We start from the raw sequence: 20,717 nt of genomic DNA on the forward strand, positions 1-20,717 counted from the left end.
CAGGATAACTGTCATCCTCTTCTGATTAAGTCCCAAGAAATTATCCATGCATATGGAAAACAGCAAATAGGAGAGAAGCTGTGTTCAAACTTCCCTAAAAGGGCATGCGGGAAGGGGCAGCTAGGTGGCATAGTGGATAAAGCACAGGACCTGGATTCGGGAGGGCCTGAGTTCAAATCTGGCCTCAGACACTTGACACTTATTAGCTGTGTGACCTTGGGCAAGTCACTTAACCCTCACTGCCCTGCCCCTCCCCTCCCCCCCAAAAAAGGCATGTGGGAGGAGAGGGAGGTCTGGCAGGCCATTGCTCCATGGACTTCATTAAGCTGAATTTCCACAATTCTACATATATACCCCCCTCCCACCCCCCCACCCGGGGCAAAAAAAAACCCCTCTCCTTTACCTTCTCCCTCCCACCAACTGATGAATGACTGCTTTTATCCCTTAATTCTGGGAAAATGTCGGTGTAATACCAACAGAAACAGAAGGGGCTCCCCATTTCCCACTTCATTGAAGAAAGGCACAGTTGCAACCATGTGTCAGTATTTATTCTGGAATTTCAGGCAGGAAATATAAACATCATTAAATAGGATGAGTAGAAATAATGGTTTGGTTAAAAGCAAATCCCTTTAATAATAATTATATATGTATATTTATGTATAATGTATATATACACACAAGACAGACATTAAGTATGAAGGATCTCCAATAATACTCAGCTACAGCTGTGATTTCCTGCCATAGCAAATAGAAGGCTGAGGGATCAGGCTCTGGAAATACCACAGTTTTAAATAGATGAAACTCAAGGAACTTCATTTGTCTGAAGCTTTTGTGTTAAGCAATTCCTGAGTGCACAGTGGGATACTCAAGTCAGCTGTAACGTGCACGTAATTACCCCTATGAAAGCCTATTTTTAGCAAATTCCATTTTTAGCTATTTCTGTGACAGTTCAGACCCTGGCAAAAAGCCTCTACTCCACAGGAGCCAAGACTTGTGTCCCATAAGCACTTCTCCAAGGGCAGAAAGGGGCAAAGACAGGGCCTCTCCCTTTCTCCCCTTCCCTGACTTACTGTCAGCACGCCAAATGGGAAATAACAGCCTTCGCACAGGCCCTGAGCCTGAGCCATGTTGTTGATTGCAGGGGCTCGCTGGGACACCCAAGCTGGAGTCATTGCAGAAGCTCGGCTGAAGGAGCTAACACCACCCATGCCGGTCGTCTTCATCAAAGCCATTCCTGTAGACCGTATGGACACCAAGAACATATATGAATGCCCTGTCTATAAAACCCGAATCCGTGGGCCCACTTATGTCTGGACCTTTAATCTGAAGACCAAAGAAAAAGCCGCTAAGTGGATTCTAGCAGCTGTTGCGTTGCTCTTACAGGTTTAACTTTCTCCCTGGATCCTACATATGCTGCCCATGATTCCTGTGCCACATTAATGGCCTAACCATAATTCTGAATTAGAAACTCGGCCTCACAACTTGTGGTGTTTTTGTGTTTGCTTTTTTTTTTTTAAAGGGCTCATGTGGGTTTTTGGTGTTTTGCTTTTTATTTTTCTCTTAAATAATCAAGGTGTTTTATAGCAAAGAGCATCTGGGGGAGGAGGCATATCAGATTAAAATATTAATACCAATTAGCTGTGACTGTCTTATTTACTTGCATTCCCCTTTAGCTCAAGCCCTGAAACCCACCAGAAAGAGGCTACCTGGTGTAAGGGGACCAATTCCCAGCAGTCAAGGGAAAACATCCCAAGAACCAACAGCACAGTCTTGACTTCCCAAAAGTCTCTGGGTTGATTTCTAAACATAGCACTTCTCTGGCTGCCATTCTTAGGGATGAGGCCTTACCCTGGCCCCTGTACACAGAGCCAAGCACGGCTCATAAAACAGCAGCAGCAGGTCTTCTGACAGCAGCCAGTCCCTACTCTGCCAATTCCTGGATCTGTTAAGTGTTGGGGAGCCCATTCTTCCTGTTGTAAGTAACACCATTTGGGGATGGGCTATTCTATGGAAATGGTGTTTCTAAATAAGTCAAGCTTTGTGGTCCAAATGCCAAAATTTTTATTGTGTTTACCATTTTTGATGGAACTGCTATAACATATTTCCTTGCCTTACTGAGCATAATAAATACAATGTTCCAAACAGCTACCAAATTGATAATTCTTAAGTGCAGATCTGATCACCACTCCCCTGCTCAAAAGGATTCGGTGACTCCCCACTGCCTCTAGGATAAAATTAAAACTCCTCTTTGGCATTTTAAAGCCTTTCATAATCTGGCTCCAACTAGAGCTTTCAAGTCCCAATCACACTACTCCCATATTCTCCTCCCACCAAACTGGCCCACCTACTGTTTCTCCACACACAATGTTTCCTCTCTAACTTTCACAGAGATTTTCCCAATGCCCGAGAAACTCCTGCTCCTCTTCTTAGGTCATTTAAGGCTTGGTTCAAGTACCATCTTTTTAAGAAGTCTTTATACAGCCTTTTTTTATGACTAGGCATCTACACTAAAACTATGCTACTGAAAGGCAACATTATGTCCTGTTAGGAGGCAGGGATGGGATGATGGACTCAGACTTGAGGCCTGGGTTCTAAATCCAGTTTCGCCATTAATTAGCTGAGTTGTCATGGGCAAGTCACCTATCCTGACCTAAGTTTATTCCTATTTAAAATGATGTATTAGATCATCAAAAGTGGGGCAGCTAGGTGGCACAGTGGATAGAGCACCGGCCCTGGATTCAGGAGTACCTGAGTTCAAATCCGGCCTCAGACACTTACTAGCTGTGTGACCCTGGGCAAGTCACTTAACCCTCATTGCCCCACAAAAAAAAAAAAAAAAAAAGAAAAAAGAAAAAAAAGTGACTATATTCTGCACTGACATTTATTCAGTCTGAGTAAATTGAATTATTACTAAAGCATTGGAAAAGGAACTTCATGAACAAGTTGAATGGTAAGAGGTAGCACCATGTCTCACTAAGATAATGGAATGTGATAGATGAGATTTGGCAAATACTCAGGAGCCCACCTGAGTGGATTGCTGGCTGATTTGACTGGATTAGTAGTTGACTAGATTCTAAGCACATCTGGTGAGTACTTAAGAAAGCATGGTTCTCAGAATCTAAAAAAACTTTGAACTTCCGGCCCAGTCAACCAACCAACTTGAAGAACTTCCCATTTCTGGGAGGGGACAGGAAGAAGGAAGGAGAGCCTGCTGGGAGAGTGCTGGGTCTTTGGGTGTCTGACTTCACCATGGTGGCGGTGGCGGCAGAGGAAAACAGAGGAGTTGAGGAAAGATAGGATTGCCAGGTTGCAGGAATTCTGTTCTCGATCTTTCTCTTCTTTTACTATCTTTCAATAAACCCTTAAAAACCTAAACTCGTTTTATCAGTGATTTTAGTCAGTTTCCTCCAAAACTGGGGGAACAGATTAGGACCCACATTTAGAATTTTAAATTACACACTAGTCAGTCAGGTAAAGGTGTAGCAGTTATTTTATTTAGAATCATAAATGACTCTCCTATCTTCAGCTTTCTATTCAGAAGGAAATAATCCCTGGCCTATATTGCTCCATAGTGGGGGGGAGAGGAAAAAGCCTACAAGCAGCCCATGCTACTTATAGTCAGAAGTAATTCTGCCCAGAAAGGTAGAGATCTGGCTATGAACTGCTAGCTTTACAAAGTAGAAAAGAAAGGAGGAGATATTAGATGGAAAAGCTACAAGAACAAGGTATGACTAGAATAGATCTAAAAAATGCCAAATGAGCAGTTTAGAGAAAATGTTCAGGTCATGAATGAAAAGTGATATTCAAGTAACATGTATGCTACAGACTCTGGGGCAAACGTTGAGATAGAAAAGGTCACCTTCCACTGTGTGGAAGGAAGGGCTTTAAAAGAATGAAGAAGAGTCTTATTAATTACAATGTCTGGCATCTTGGGACTTCAGGCTAGAGTTCCAAGATCACCATTTTTTCCTCTAAGGCCTTTCAAATATTTAAGCACTTAAAATCATCCTGTATGATTAAGTGGTATGAGAAACTCTGAATTTGGAATAATTTACTAAAATGTAGGGATATAGAGACCCTTCATGCCAAGCTAAACACAGCATGGTCAAGCATACACATCCTTTCTCCATCTACTTAGTGGTCAGAGATTCTAGTCCCTATGTGGTTACTGCTTTGGACTGGGTTCAGATCCCACCCTTGAACTTCCTTCCAAAATGGAGGTAGTGACATAGATCTCTCTATCTATCTGTAGCACCGATCTCAATCACAGGATTGAGATAATGAATTCAGGCACCCTGTCAACCTTTAGAGTAGTGTTAGCTCTTACTACTTCTATTATCACAGAAAGGAAAAACTATGTTAGGAAGGGCATGTCATCCTCAAATAGTAATGATGGTCCTGTTGTGCTCTGCCATGGCCAGATCATATCTGGAGTATTCCGTTTTGGACACATTTTGGGAGAAAATGATTAAGTAGAAGGAAACCAAGATGATGAGGGGCCTCAAATTCATGTCACATAATAATTGGTTAAAGGTATTAGATATGTTTAACTTTAAGAACAGGAAGATTCAGGGTAGACAACAGCTGTCTTACAGTGCTCACCATCTTAAAAAGGATAAGACTTGTTCTGCCTTGGCCCCAGAGGACAGAAAGAGGAACAACTGATACAGATCGCAAAGGAAAAAAAATAGGCTTAGTATAATGAAATACTTCATAACAAACCCTTCCAAAAGTGGAATAGACTGCATTGGAAAGTCTTCGAGAAAAAATCGAAATTGGATTCAGTGGCCTCTGAAGTCCCTTTCGATTTTGAAATTCTTTAGGATTCTCTCTATGCTGAGAGGGGAAGGAACACTTTGTACCCCACCTTCTGGTGTCCAAGAAGGAACATGCCAGTCTCTTTTGCATTAACCTAGGCAAAGATGAGGTATAGGCAGCAGTCCCACCACACCATGGTGTGGCCAGCTGACCAAATTATCTCCAAATGTTTCAGAGGATGATTCCACTTTAAGACTGATATCAGGGGCAGCTAGGTGGCACAGTGGATAGCGCACCGGCCCTGCACTCAGGAGGACCTGAGTTCAAATCTGGCCTCAGACACTTAACACTTCCTAGCTGTGTGACCCTGGGCAAGTCACTTAACCCCAATTGCCTCACTAAAGAAAAAAACAAAAGACTGATATCAAGCACCCAAGGTAAAAATTAGAATGAGAAAGGAAACTGATGCTTTCAACTTAAAACTGCTTAAATGACTAAGAATTTGCTTTTCTATAACTGATTTTAATAGTGCCCATTTCTGATTTTTCTAGTATAAAGAGGAGTTATTGTCCTAGGAGAGAGGTTTTCTTGATGAGAGGGCACCTCCAGAGTGGTAGTCTGAATTAGCAGAGAACAAAGAGAATGAAGCCAGAACTGCTGATTTCTTAAACTAGCTATGTCACAAGAGTGTTTACACTGGTCCCACATGATCTAAAGGAATGCTAAACCTGTTTATCTAAGGTCTCTATCCATAGCCCTTACTGCCTCTGTACATTCCTCTGGTTTCTCCAGTCTCGTTGTTTTACAGGACAATAACTACTTTGAAGCCTACCCGTGACAAATGGGTAGTTCTGCTCTGGGGTAACTGCTATTTGTCACAGGCTCCACCACATATTTGGTGGGGAGGGGGAGTGGATAAAACTATCACCCTCATCTCAAAGCTCCTATCGCTAGGAAATTCCAAAGTAAAAAGCAAAACCACCGGACACTGGAATAAACAACAGCTACAGCTGGAGGGACAAAGGACAACAGCTAGTCCTCTAGCAACACTCTTTTAGAACCCATCCTGAAAGGGTTATAGTCCAAGTCAAATATATCCATTAGGGAAAAAGTCTCTCAAACCCTTTCCTTAAAAAGAAGGTGCCTGCAACCATAAAAGAGCTTTCATTTATCAATAAACAAGGAAATGTTCTTTTTAAAGTGATGAAGAGTGTTTTATTGAATTCAATGAGAATGGAAAATGCCCAAGTGAGAGGGAAATCAGGGCCTCACCTCAACTCAGAGAACCGAAGGGATTCTAACTCAACGGTTCACAATGAGCTATGAATGTCAACAGAGACCCCAGAACTCCATAGTTTGAACAAAATTTAGAGAAAATTCTTCTCACTGCTTCATTACTCAACCTTCAATCATTGAGGCTTGACCAACTCTTACCTTACCTTTAACTTAGTTCAATGAGATCTGGGACATAGGTACCTATGGTTTTCCTGGTGAGAGGACACCACCAGAAAAGTACTGAAGATTAATTTGAATTCAGAGCCAATCTAAGGTTTGGAGCCTCTCAACAGTGAACTTACAGGTCAAATTTAGTCAAGGTCCCATAGTCATCTCAGAAGGGATTCAACAATGTAAGAATTTACATGGAACTGCCTAGCCCCCTTGGGTTTCTGCAGCCGAAAGGTAACCTGGAGCCAGAAAACACCTGGAACTATTGTTCTTATCAAGTTCTGTGAATAATAGCTGGGTATCAAAGATAGAAGGGTCCCTTACCATCAAGGGTCCCTGTTTTTTGGGGTACTACTATTAGCTAATTGAGAAAAATCTAGAGAATCTCATCTTCTTAGCTTTAAGTCAGATGAATGTCAATAAGATGTCAGCAAGAAAGCTAGCCCAGGATTTGATTCCTTAGATGCCTTTTGCTCACGATCTATTAGCTACAGCTGGCCGTGGCAACAGGCCAGAGTTGTTCTCCCAACTTGCAGTGTCAGAGGACAAAAAGTTGAAATTATCTTTTTACCATCTTAAAGGTGCCTCCTGGTCCTCTTTCCGCCAGCAGAGGAAATTTGCAGCAAGAATGCACTGAGCATTTATTAAACACTTACTGTATGTGGTGAAATACTTAGCTGGAAGATAAGAACATTTTTTCTTAAATGTATCATTTCCCTCATCATTGATAGGGAACAGGGCAGAATGAAAACTACTCAAATCCTTAAATACTCTTTTGGATTCACCAAAGGGAAGTGATGAGAAAGACTTCGGATCTCTGAATGAACTGTACTGAGCCAACTTCTGCACCAAGTTGATATGATCAAAATAATGGTGAGATTCAGTAGAGATTCCATAAAGAGCAGAAATCTCACCTACCAAATGGTCACAAGGTTCTGTCCTCAGAAGAAGTTCTTAATTAGTGGAGTCACCATCTTCACCCACAGCTTGACATACCGACTTGGCTGCTCAAAAGTGGCTGATGACACTAAACCTGACCTTCGGTAAAGTTGCTCCTGTTCCTAGGGAACCACAAAAAAACATTATTAGTCAAATTCTACCAGCACCAACCAAGCAAGAGCAGCCTACTGGCTACAACCAAAGAATTTTCTTTAAAAAGCAGCAAAGAGGGCAGTGCAGTGGATAGAGCACCGGCCCTGGAGTCAGGAGTACCTGAGTTCAAATCCGGCCTCAGACACTTAACACTTACTAGCTGTGTGACACTGGGCAAGTCACTTAACCCCAATTGCCTCACCAAAACAAAAACAAACAAACAAAAAGCAGCAAACAAATATTCAACAAAGAACCCTCAAGACAATACCATAAAAACCAGATGCAAAATTCCAATTATGGCCTAGAGCAGGAGACAGCAAAGTACAACTGAAGGGCCATGGCCTGCAGCTAAAATCATTTTTACATTTTCAAATACAATAAAAATTAATTTTAAAATATAAAAATCCTCCTTAGCTTGGGGACAAGCAAGTGAGCCTCATATTTAGCCCATATTTAGTTTGTTGACATGGTGATGATCTCAAGGTGAGCCCTTTTCAAGGTAACTGAGCTTGGTGAAGATTTCGCAGTGTTAAGGATTCCACATAAGGACTATGGCAGTCCTCTAGTCTAGACAGAGTTAGGAAGGAGAGTGATGAGGATGAAGAAAATGAGGATGACTCTAAAGATAAGACTGCCTCTGAAAAAGCTATGGATACCACACATGTCAAAGGGAAGGGTGTTGCTGTCAAACCTGCCACTGGGAAACCCAAGGAATGGGGGGGGGGGGGGGGAGAGTGGCCATGGAATAAACACCAGAAAAGAGGAAAAAGGAAATGGGCAAACAAGGCCCCAGAAGCCAAGAAACAGAAATCAGATGCTGAATCGTACACAATTTTCAATCTCTTCACTGGTAACCTGAACTTCAACAAAACTGCTTTTGAGCTAAAATCCAACATCATGGACTTCTTTGCAAAAACCTTACTGTTGTGAACATCTGTACTGATGCCACCAGAAATTGTGGCTACATGGAATTTGAATATGCTGACATGGAAAAGACTCTGGAACGCAGTGGCTCCAAAGTGCTTGGCTCTGAAATTAAGTTGGAAAAAGCAAAAGAGAACAAGAAAGAGCAAGATTCAAGGATGCTCTTTGTCAAGAATCTGCCATATGAAGTAACTCAAGAGGAGCTCAAGGAAGTGTTTGAATATGCTATTGAGGTCAGCCAGGTCTGCACCAAGGATGGGACTGGCAAAGGAATTACCTACATTGAATTTAAGATGGCAGCAGACTTGGACAAGACCTCAGAAGAAAAGCAGAGCACCGAGATTGATGGCCGGGCACTCATTCTGTACTACACAGGGGAAAAAACCAAGGATAAGACAACTCTAGAGGTGGAAAGAACAATTCCTAGGGCGGGAGCAAAAAGCAAGCTGGCAGCCCCAAAAAGAACCAGTCCTACAAAACTCTGTTCATCAAAAGTCTGTTGAAAGACACAACAGAAGAAACTTTGAAAGATGTGTTCCATGGCTCTGTGGGCACCACGATAGTCACAGAGAGATGGGGTTTTTGAAGGGGTTCAGTTCTGTAGACTTAATTCAAAAGCCAAAACTGCAAAAGAGGCCATGATGGACAGAGAGATTGATGGAAACAAAGTAACCCTGGACTAGGCCAAACCTAGTGGCTTTGGAGGCCAAGGAGGTGGCTGTGGTGGCAGAGGCCAAAGAAGCTTTGGAGGCTGGGGAGGTTTCTGAGGAGGCAACAACAAGCCACAAGGAAAGAAGTAGTTTGACTAGCTTCCCCCCTTCTCTTTTCCCTGTCATGTGAATGGACTCTGGGATTTTCTTCTGTTGTCTGATCACTGATAGAGCCTTCTGAAGGCATTCCAAGAGAGACGGGCAGTCTGGGGTAGTCTTGGAAAAGGCTCCATGATATTTCATGGTGGTTTTGATGGATATTCCATATAAACTTTTTGCAGCGACAGGTAATAGCTGTGAGGGATCACCTTTTTGTCTTGAGTTTATGTTACACTCCCATATACAAAATCAATGTTTTCCTGCCCCTGCTCCAAAAAAACCACACACACATACAAAATACTATTTTTCCAGGTGGTTGTAAACATCTTCAGGGCAAGAAATCTCTCTTCTACACCTTTTATCCCTCTACAGCCCTGAGCCCTGTAGATCCCCCATTACCCATCCCAGTACCTAAACAATCATGAAATCAAGTACCCAGCCAACTGGGGAGGGTTTGATAGCTATTATTTCTAGATCAGAACACTCCACCAGAAGACTTCAGCAACATGAATATAGGATTAAGAGCAACCCTAGCCACAGAAAACAGAAACCCATGACTCCTGTAAAATCTTGGGGTTTGGGATCAAGCTGCTGTTATTTTTTCCCTTCCAGGATAAGAACCTGACAGAAGCATAAAGCCAAACCTAATTTTTTTATTAATCTATTATATATCCTTTCTGACCTTTTTCCTTGAGCAAGAAAACAGTTTGTTGCCCCAGGGACTATGTAATGGTTTCAGATAAACAGAGGGACCCTACTTCAGCTCTGTGTCACAAAAGGGTATAATAATCCTGCCTTCTAATTGTGTTGCTCCCAGGGTCCAAATCCCTGGCTAGGGCTGATGACACAGAATCCAGCTCTAGTCTCAAGGGGCTGGTTTGAAGAGCTCTCCACAGACTGGGCTCCAGCTTTATGCTTTCAAAATGAATAAGCAGCCAAGATTTCAATTAAATTACCAGAAACACTTGAGTTTCCTCACAGGCTCCACAATACAGATGCAAGAGGAAGTCAGCTGACATAGGTTACAATGCCATCAAGGGGAGCATTTCTTGGGTCATAAGTGGGAGATGTGTGTTCTGAACAATACCAGGAAGTTTTCCACTTTTAATTTATGCACCAAATGCAGGGAAGGGCTTTTGCTGCCTATATATAAATGCTTCCCCCTCCATCCTGCGCTCCAGTCCTTCCCTGAATGGCAGTGAAAGAACACCAATGAGGCAGCTTTTGAGAGCTCAAAGATCCTTCAGTGGCTGGAGCTTTAGGATCTGTATGTATGTGTGTTGGGAGGTGAAGGGAAAGAGGCTAACAGTTTTATATAGCAGCACTTAGCACACTTAGGGGACACAACAGTCTTCAGCCTCACATATGAAGTTGATTCATAGACAAAATGGTATAATGCATGCAAATTGATTAGAAATGAGTTTTACAATTCCAAAAACATATAGAAAGTTCAGACTTGGGGTGCTGGGGAGGAGAAAAGAAAAGAGATGAGTTCCTGCAAACCTCAAATGCCCCTTGCATTCAGATTTGGGAAGAAGGAAAAATATCCCAACTATTTTGGCTCTGGCCACAAGCATCCCAACTTTTCCCAAGAGCCAGGATGTGGGTTCAGTACCCTACTATGAAACCCTCATTCAAGAAATGGAGAAGTTAGCATTATCAATATTTATTCAATGTCACTCAGTTGATAACCAGAAACATCCTGAGAGACTAAGAGGGACCCAGGGTCCAAGCCTGAAAGGACTTTCTCTTCTCTATCAATCCAAGACTAGGGCATCTAATGTTGGTCTTAAATTAGCAAAATTGCATTAGGAAATGTCTTGCTAACATGTATAACTTATATTGAATTACTTGAGTTCTTAATGGGGGGGGGATAGAAGAGAATTTGAAACACAAAGTTTAAAAATAGATGTGAACGGGGCAGCTAGATGGCACAGTGGATAGAGCACCGGCCCTGGAGTCAGGAGTACCTGAGTTCAAATCCGGCCTCAGACACTTAACACTTACTAGCTGTGTGACCCTGGGCAAGTCACTTAACCCCAATTGCCTCACTAAAAAAAAAAAAAAAAAAAATAGATGTGAACATTTCTTTGTATGGGGGCAGCTAGGTGGTGCAGTGGATAAAGCAATGGTCCTGGATTCAGGAGGACCTGAGTTCAAATTCGACCTGAGACACTTGACGCTTACTAGCTGTGTGACCCTGGCAAGTCACTTAACCCTCACTGCCCCACCAAAAAAAAAAAAAAGAAAAAGAAAAAAAATTTTCTTTATACATGTAACTTGGGGAAAATTCTAAATAAATAAATTGGGGGAAAAGAAAAAAAAACATCTTGCTGACCTGAAAGCAGAATCCATGAAAATTGGATTCAAAGAATATTGAGTTTGGGGAAAATTTTACTGTCTATGACACTGGCATAATATAGAGAGGGCTACAATGTAGGGAATTTCAGGTTCATAGTCCCACTAGCCAGGGCTCAGGGGCCAGCTGTACAGATGTGGAGCTAATCTCCCTGCCATGTCTTGCCTTCATTATGGTAGTTTTTCTGCTTCTGTAAACACCTCAACCATTTTCTGTGATCTGTACCATAAAATGTGAACAGCTAGACAAACTGGCAAACTGGATTGTTCCATTTGCAAACCCTCTCCCACCCCCCAAACAACTATCAGGATTATCAAAGTCCAGAGAGGCAGGAACCAGGGAAACAAGGCAATTCTCATTTCCCTGTACAACAACAAAGGGGCAAACAATTTCACAACAGCAGTTCCCGAACATCTGGGAGCAAAAGTCCAAAAATGAAGTCAACCGCTGAAGTTTGTAACGATTGGAATGACGCCACCTGCTGGATACTTACTGTAGAAGAGTTCTGCCCATGAAGGGAAGGTCTTTGAGGGCAAGACCAGGAGTCAGGAAGTGACGTGGGCTAGTGGGAGGAGGAAGGAAGAGACTGGCGCTCAGTCTCGCGCTCTCTTTCCTCTGGACTCTGGTGGAGAGCGGAGCTAGAAATGTGCTCTCCCTTTAATAGATAGGAATATAGGCCTTTCTCTCTCTCTTTACCAAATTCTTATTCTCCTTAATAAATGCTTAAAAGTCTAACTCTTGCTAAAGCTTATAATTTATTGGCGACCACTCATTGGCTATTTTAGACAGTTCAGCTAGAATTTTAGCCCTTAACAAGTTTATGAACACTAACACAAAGGACAGAAGTCATATGTATGTGACTGGCATGAGAGGAAAGGAAGCAATAAGGCAAGGCCTCCAATGGGTAACTGGAATCAATGGGGTCATGGCATAGGCACTCCCCTCATGCTCAAAGATTGATCTGGATTCAAAGCTGGCCTAATTTGTGTCCAAATCTTCACTAGTGTGCTGCTTTATGCAGTGTAAGCAAAGTGGTCCAAGTAGAAGTGTCCAATGTCACCTCCTCAAACCCCAACACAACACAGCTAGCTTCTCCACCTAAGTGGAGTAAAGGAAGGTAGAGAACATGGCTATCATGTGGTCCTACTCATGCTACATCATGAGGCTAAGTGCTTGCAAACCTTCAACAAGTTGTTGGGGGGAGGGGTCCTAAAAATTCCCATCCACTGTTAGGAGGAAATTGAGTTTCTCTTCTTCTATACCTTCCAACTCTGTAAAGCCAAAGCCAACCGAATAGTTTCTGCAAGGAAAGCAACAGGGTCCATCTAGGAAAGAGGATTATCTGGGAACTTGAAGGAGAGGTGGCCTATATCAACTTGCCATGTGACCCTAGGAAAGTTGTTGAGGATAGCTCTCTCTGGAGAAGTTTCTTCCACAGTCAAAGGGAAGCCTTGACTCCTTCCCTTTTCTGGCTGCGGGGATAAATGATACCAAGGATATGTGAGATTTCTTCTTCTGAAGAAAAATATCTCAGAAAGTCCAAGTGACCACACTCTAAATGAGGACAGCCAATCTTACTACTTCTATTTCTGTTCTTTCTGATGTCACCTTAGAGGGGAAATGAAACCAATCAGCTGACAATTCTCAACCCAGCACAAGTCCGTCACTAAATGCCATTTGAATACAGTTCCAGGCTCCTGGTGGATGAACATTTCTTTCCAGGCTATTTCTATCTTCTTCTTCTTTCTAGATCACAAAATACAGTATCACTATTTAAAGTGCCTAATGGCCTGGACACTAAAACTAATTTCCTTAAACTGACATTAGTCTCATGGAAAACAGCCATTTTTAAAAGTCATTTTACCTCCTAATCTTCCTTTTCCAAGATTACTATACTTATTATAGTCTCCTTTTATACTGATGTTTAAAGCTCTGGCATTCTGAACTCTCTCTTCTGATTTTTCTTCTCTCTTTTTCATGTATTTTTTGGATTTCTCTATGCCCTCACTGCTAATGTTCTCAAGAAGCTTGCCCCTCTTCTGTAGGATACTTTCCTGAAATGACTGAACCCTGCCTAGGAGTTTCTTTTGAAGAGGGCTGAGATCTAAGCAATTTCTTGCTCTACTCTCTTAGAAGGGTTCTAATCCTAATCAAAAAAAGTCTTAAGCTGCCAGGCAGCTGTTCTCATCGGGGAGAATGGATTTGGCTGTGCTAGAATTGTGGCCACGGGAGAGTCAAGAAATGATTCTCAGAAAGGTTCCTCTGGGTTTGTCTACAGGGACCAACAATTCCCATAAAAGGAGGATTCACTCACTGGGGAAAAGCAGACTTCTTTCCCACTCTGATCTAGGCTTCCCAGCAGGAAGCAGTCCCCAGGAGGAACCTGATGTCAACTACCTCCTAGAGTTTTCGGTACCATTGTGGGTCTCCAAGTACCACTGAAATCCCAGCTATATACCCCCAGTGGCCCTGGGCACTCATTCCCACTGGCCCCAACCCACCTGGTGGAGCTGCTGCTGCAGAGCTCGGTTCTCTGTCACAATTGCAATCTGGGCCTCCAGGTCCCGATGAACTGACCTGTATCCAAAATTAGGAGAGCCAATCAACGTGAGACAGGGCAGACTGCTCCCTGCCAGGTACAGCCACAGGCCTGCAGGAAAAAAGGAAACGTGCAGACAGAGGAAATGAGCAAAAGAATCTGCTGAAATCCTCTCCAAGTGTTGTTTCAACTTAAAATAAATGCATCCAACCAGTGGAGTTTTACTGGAAATGAAATGGCTATGGCTGGAGGAATGGGAAAGCTGAAGCCGCGATGCTCTTCTTCCTACCAGCTCTTCTACCACCACAAGCAGAGCCTCTGATTACGGTTCTATGTTATGCCTAGTTGCAGCCGCCCTGCTTGCAAGAGGATGGGGGCATTCAGACAATCTCCTGTTCCGTATAGAGATGTGCTCGGCAGACCCTTCAGGACCACCGGTGGAACACCTTGCCCTCCTCAGCACTACCCAATCGCTTGCTGGCATGAGCTGCTCTGCGGCTCAAACACTAACAGCGTGACCAAGAGTTGCCATTTGGGGTGTTTTGTTTAGAACTTTTAAAGGGCACGGTAGTACCTCTATGGGTCCAAATGTTCTTCTCCTCTATATGCTACTGTCAACTGCCTCTGACAGTCATGGTCTTTCCCTCCTCAAAGATTTCAGTGCCCTCAATCTCTTGCACTGCCTCGGGCTTTGCTACCACATCCTGACCTGATTGTGCTTCTAAGCTGAAACTGAAGAGCCCCGGGTTTAACAAGAGGCTAGCCAGTTCCTTCCTAAGAACTGCAAGTGAAAGGAGAAGTCTCACTGTACAGCTAACTGCTTCCTGGCAATAAGAGACAGATATATGGCTATCAGAATGGGGTGGGTTCAGTGAATCACTCTACCTAAAAATTCCTCCTCTAAAAGAAGGTACAAGTAAGGTTCTATTATGGGTTGAACACATCAGATACAACTCAACCCCATCACTTATTCCTCCACAGAACCAAAATGGAACTGCTACTCTCTATCGAAGACGGGGAAATATGCCAAACTAATCCCCACTCCCACCCTTCTATCAGGACAAAATAACTACACAGCCTTCACAGCCTTCACAAGTACCTAAGAAGTCTAAGAAATATCCATTAACACTGCATGTAGAAATGTTTTCCATGTACAATAGATTTCTTGCCTTATCAAGGGGCAGGGGAAGGAGTGAAGGGATAAGAGAATTTGGAACTGAAAATTTAAAAACAAACAAAAGACACCAAAACACTGGCCTTGGGGGGCTCAGGAACTCTTTGGGTAAGGCCACTTCTATTTGGATTCAGGAAACTCAAAGTTTTCTGTCCCATCTCCAAGGGGAACTGCCTTTTTTCTCTTTTTTTTTTTAAACTACAGCTCACTACAATATAGTCACAGAATTAGAAGTGTGAAATATGGGCATCCCCCAGTAGTAACGGGCATTTCCTTCTCTTTCCAACATTGGGAAATTACTATTGCTGAATTACACCATAAGGAAATTTCTATTCGCTGAAAACTTTTGGTCTCAGCTTTCCTAAAACCATGACCAGATGCGAGATCTCTGCTCCTCTTAATGTTTCTACCCTAAACACTCCACTGAATATCTTTGCATTTGTTGGCAACCCCTATCCAGGCCACTTATCCCATGATCTAACCAGTCTCTCCCTCCAAAAAAAGCAAGTGTCCCAAAGTTCTCGGGTTTCTAGGGAAGTCTGGAATCCCAGGCATTTTCCTCAGCATAACAGAGACAGGACTGGGCTTCTGTTCCCATCATTCAATTGCACACCTAGGAGGCATATGCTAGCAACACAAGTCAACACTGATGCAATCTAACTGGGCCCATTCCCTTTCTTCTATTGGGTTCACTTTGCACAGACCCTGCTGTGCTCAAACATTCCCTACGTTGTCAATCTATTCTGTGACAGTCCAAAAGCTTTACCCAACCCACAGATATACATGGACCATCACATATGAATCAATGCTATGTAACACTGAGATCCTAAAAGAAAAGCCCATTTCCTAATTCTAATTCAAAACAAGAATATTTCTGAGAACATATTGGCTAAGAGAGGTTGTCAGTCTGCTGCCTGTTCCTGTAATGCACTTTCCTCCTCCCCCTATGTGCCACATCAAAGCCAGTCAACTGCCTGGGTCACTTCATCTGTTGCACCTCCTCAAGTGAGAAGACCTACCCAGGGCCAACCACAGCGAGCTGCTCTGACTTCATTTTAGCTCTTGTACCCCACCTCCAACCTGGGGCTGAGGGGAAGAAGAAAAAGGAGGCAAGAGTATGACCTTTAATATGTCTCTGACCATTAGAACACAAGTTATTCTTTGTGCTCACAGCCTGTGCTGGGTCCCAGTAGTACAGGACAAAACAGTCAACTCTTCTGTGCTCTTCACAGGAAGGACATAGTTAGTCTCTGGGTGCCACCTTCCTGTGAACAGATGCTTCTCCAAAAGGATAAGACTATAGGTGGGAAAAGTGAAGTTATAGGATCCTAGGTCTGCATCACCCTTAGAGGTAAAGATAAAAGCTTTCAGCTCTACTAGTATTGGTAATATCAACCCTTCTGATTTGAAGATCACTGGTTGTTGTTGGGGTTTTTAAAATTCACACTGTCATTGCTTTATCTGCCAAATATACCTAGTTCGCCTCAGAGTGAGGGTTTACATTAATCCTGCACCATTCAAAGGGCCCCAGGTAGAGCCAATTTACAATGCTATAAACTTGTATTCACACCACAAAGCCTGGCAATAAACAGAAGGTGCCCAGAGCTTGGGACACCTTCTGCATTTTAAAAACTGGTCTAAATGCATTCTTCCATGGGGGTGTCTGGGATCAATCAAAATAAGGGCAGGCAACACGACATCTGAAGTGTTCTTGCCTATGGGACTTTACCAAATTTATCTCTTTCTTTCCACTCTCCCCCGTTTCTTTCTGGACTATTCATGGTCCCTTCATAGTCTGTAATCACAACTAAAAAGGGTGGCAAAGATCATGGATTCAGGTTTTTTCAACACAGAGATCACTTCAGTCCTTACTCCCACTTTATCCACTCCTCTTTTCCACCAAAAACACACGACAAAAAACAACTTTCAATGGTAATAGTACTTATTTTTGTAAAATATCAGGGGTAAGTAAATTATGAATTCAGATCAAATACAAAATTATAACCATTACCATAATACAATAAGAGAACTGCCTATTCCAGGCAGCAATCTGAGAACCAGTTCTAGATCAAAAATCCTTAGTGCTTGTTCAAATACCAAGGAGTATTAGGAGACCTGAGTGGAGGATACAGGAGCTGCCTTAAGGCAGCTACAAGAATCTATGAAGCCTCTATTTCTCTGTGCTAGGCACTAGGGATAAAAATTAATGAAACAATCTTTACTCACAAGGAGCTTACATTCTAACAGGGGACATGGTGTTGATGATAAAAATAATAAATAAAAATAAATAGCACTTAAGATCTGCAAAGCACTTTACACATTGATCTCATTTGATATAACTACTTTGGGAGGTAGTTGCTATTATTATGCCCATTTCATAGGAAACTGAAGCACAGAGAGGCACACATTTTTTTTTTCTTCAATGACTTGCCCCAAGTCACTCAGCTAAGTGCCTGAAGTAAAATTTGAACTCGAGTCTTCCTAACTCCAAGTCCAACACTATGCACTCTGCCTCCTGGCAGCCCCTCTGGAAGGCTGTATGTGCATGCAGAATAAATGAGGATAAATTAAAATGAACACGATTTATTAAAACAAAACAGTTTAAGAGGGCACTAGCACTTGAAATCAGTAAAGGCTTCATGTAAAAGGTGGTCTGGTCCTTCAACTGTTACTTGAAGGGAGTGAGGGTGTGCATTTCTGAAGAACAGAGAGAAGGCCAGTATAGTGGGGAGAGTAACATGCAAGGGGACTGGAAAGAAAGATTGGGACAAAGTTGTGAAAAGCTTTTAAAGCTAAACAAGAGTTTATATTTGATTCTAGAGAAGGCATTCTTATCATTTTTAGTGTCACAGTCCCCTTTTGGAAACCCTTTTCAGAATAATATTTTCAAAGGCCAAAAAAAAAAAACCAAACCCCACTGTTATATTAGAAAGGAAATCAATTGCATTGAAAGGGTGATCAAAATATATGTTCACAGACTCCTCTATCTAGGGGTAGCTAGGTGGCGCAGTAGATAGAGCACTAGCCCTGGACTCAGGAGGACCTGAGTTCAAATCCGGCCCCAGACACTTGACACTTACTAAGCTGTGTGACCCTGGGCAAGTCACTTAACCCCAACTGCCTCACCAAAAACAAAAACAACAAAAAACAAAACAAACACAAAAAAAACCCCTATCTAGATGATGAACTTATAAAGGAGACTGAAAAAGAGCTTAGACAGGTAGAACCAAGAGTCAGAAAAATCCAAAAAGTTGAGAGTATACAGGGAGAGAAAGTGGTCAACAGTGTCATATTCAACAGTTTGAAAGGGATGAGGATGCAACGACTATCAGATCTGGTGATTAAGAGATCAATGGTAACTTTGAAGGAAGCAGTTTCAGTCAAGTGATGAAAGTCACAAGCTTGAGGAGTAAGTGAAAGGAGAAGTGAAGGCAATGAATGGAGACAGCTTTTTTTTTTAGGAGTCTGAACACAGAGGACAATAGCTTGAGAGTATGATAGGAGCTAGTAAAAGTTTGTTTTCTGAGTTTTTTTTAAAGATGGGAGAGAGGGGCATATTTGACGGCGGTAAATTTAAAAACTGAGGTTGAAAATAAAGAAAAAAGGGTAATGGGGCAGCTAGGTGGCGCAGTGGATAGAGCACTGGCCCTGGACGCAGGAGGACCTGAATTCAAATCCGGCCTCAGACACTTGATACTTACTAGCTGTGTGACCCTGGGCAAGTCACTTAACCCCAATCGCCTCACCCAAAAAAAAAAAAAAAGGTGACAGTTTGAAATTTTTAGGAAAGCTGAAAGGAGATAGGATCAAGGTAATATGTAAATGGATAGTCAGCCTTGTTGAGGAGAAGGGCCACACATCATTGTCAGAGTCTGAGGGAAAGGAGATAATGGGGGATGATGCCAAAGGGTTTTGAGATGAAGAGAAGGAAATAATTTTTCAATTTTTCTTCAATCAATAGAATACAATTTCTATTGGGAGGGTGGATTTCAGATATACATATATGTCAGATATATATACAAAATGATCTATTCAGATATAAATAATGACTATATAACATTATATAGAGATATATAGAGTCAGAAAAGAGACCTCATACTCTGAAAGGTTAGGAGCTACTTTCCTAAATCTCATCCCAGAGGCCACAGGCTTAGACCCAAACTGCAGCTGAAGATACACTGACAAGAGCAAGGGAAAGTGGACCTTCTGACTCACCAGCCTGGAGAAATGCTGCATTTCCCAACCAAATGCCATAAAATCATTATCACCTGGCCTTCCTAGAACAGGCCTCACCCCCATTCCCACCTCACCTCAGGTCCCTTACCTGCTGGAACCAACACTTGCCACTGTGATCTTTACAATTCCCTAGTCTTGGAAAGACTATTGTCCTGAGGAATGAAAAGAGAAGAAAAGAAGAACACCTCCAAGCTGAGGTGAAAAGGTCCTTTAGGAGCCTGTGGAAGGTAAGACAGGGCATAAGAAAGGAAAAATGGGGAGAAATTTCTTGTAGGCCAAAACACCTAACTTGGCCTGGTACTCCCCCCTGGATCCCCATGCTAGAAACTAGAAGGGGGCTAGCAGTGAAGGAATGAAGTCACAAAATGGTTCCTCCCCTATCTGAAGCTCTGACACAGGACATCTGTTGAGAAAGCTTCAGAATTTTAAGAACACATCTATCTCAGTGACAAACCAGACTCCAGAGAATTGTATCAGTCCTCAGGGCACTGATCACAGAAACCTGGAAGTCAATAATGTCAACATCTTTTCTAGGGAATAGAATGCCCTATTTCTATTGTGTGTGATCTCCACCCAGAACACCTGTCCCAGAACTCAGGGGAGGAGAAACCACACATACAGTCAACTCAGACTAAGACTACCTTGTTGTCTGTGGTGTTCATCAGAACTCTTCAGCTACTGTTCCAAGTTGCCTGGCTGGAAAGTGGTAAAAAGTGTCTCACAATCATTAGCAGGTTTCCCTGGCCCAAAACAAAGCAGAGCTATCAATACCCCTCCAAATCCAGAGCTTCTCACAGTTAACTAACACCAGCAAATTTAATGCAGCTTAAAAAAGATACATGCTCCCAGTAAAGTTCTGATCTAACCAACAAAGCCCAAGGTTCGTTCTGATGCATTTCCATGTCTACCTGGAAGCTGAGCCCAGCACCTCCAACATGAATTACAGGTGTGGCCACTAACATTCAGCCTTGAAAGGGGGTGAGGCGGGTGCTGTCTTTCAGGATTGGGGTGGGGTGTCCAGGCAGAGCTGGGCTAGATGCCAACATAGAAGTGAGCCTGGAATTTGCCCAGAAGTAGTATGTTTCCTGCTCTTACCAAAAATCCAAAAGTACTGGCTTCAAAGGGGGCATAGTAAAATGCAAAAGAAACTAGGATTCGTAAATTTTATGCTTGGTGCCTATTCTTTGAGACCTCATGTCTAGTTCAGTGGCAACCAATAAACGCTGACTATTGCCAATTGATCCATTCCTGTCAGAAATGACCTAACATGCTTTCTCCTCCTAGGCCAGGAGTCAGTGGATCCCCACCAAGTCATTTTTCCCTTCTTAGCCAAATCTGGTTCCCATCACAGCTGAGGACCCTTACTCTGTCCTGGCATGT

The 20,717-nt window shown here is 42.6% G+C and overlaps 2 protein-coding genes across 2 annotated transcripts in view; one reads left to right on the plus strand and one right to left on the minus strand.

The window, feature by feature from the left end:
- The window catches only part of DNAH17 (dynein axonemal heavy chain 17), a 241,515-nt gene extending 239,689 nt beyond the window's left edge, over window positions 1–1,826 (plus strand). Inside the window, exon 80 of the mRNA XM_043962383.1 lies at window positions 1,142–1,826. Within this exon, the coding sequence (XP_043818318.1) occupies window positions 1,142–1,389 (248 nt within the window). The 3' untranslated portion in view covers window positions 1,390–1,826. The remainder of the gene's footprint in view (window positions 1–1,141) is intronic.
- PGS1 (phosphatidylglycerophosphate synthase 1) overlaps window positions 543–20,717 on the minus strand; it is a 51,846-nt gene continuing 31,671 nt past the window's right edge. The window contains exons 8-10 of the mRNA XM_043962384.1: window positions 13,890–14,038; window positions 7,123–7,265; window positions 543–1,234 (exon numbers count right to left, since the gene is read on the minus strand). Of these exons, the coding sequence (XP_043818319.1) occupies window positions 7,146–7,265; window positions 13,890–14,038 (269 nt within the window). The 3' untranslated portion in view covers window positions 543–1,234; window positions 7,123–7,145. The remainder of the gene's footprint in view (window positions 1,235–7,122; window positions 7,266–13,889; window positions 14,039–20,717) is intronic.

Source organism: Dromiciops gliroides, chromosome 4 (assembly GCF_019393635.1).
Source record: "Dromiciops gliroides isolate mDroGli1 chromosome 4, mDroGli1.pri, whole genome shotgun sequence".
In the NCBI taxonomy this organism is placed as follows: domain Eukaryota; kingdom Metazoa; phylum Chordata; class Mammalia; order Microbiotheria; family Microbiotheriidae; genus Dromiciops; species Dromiciops gliroides.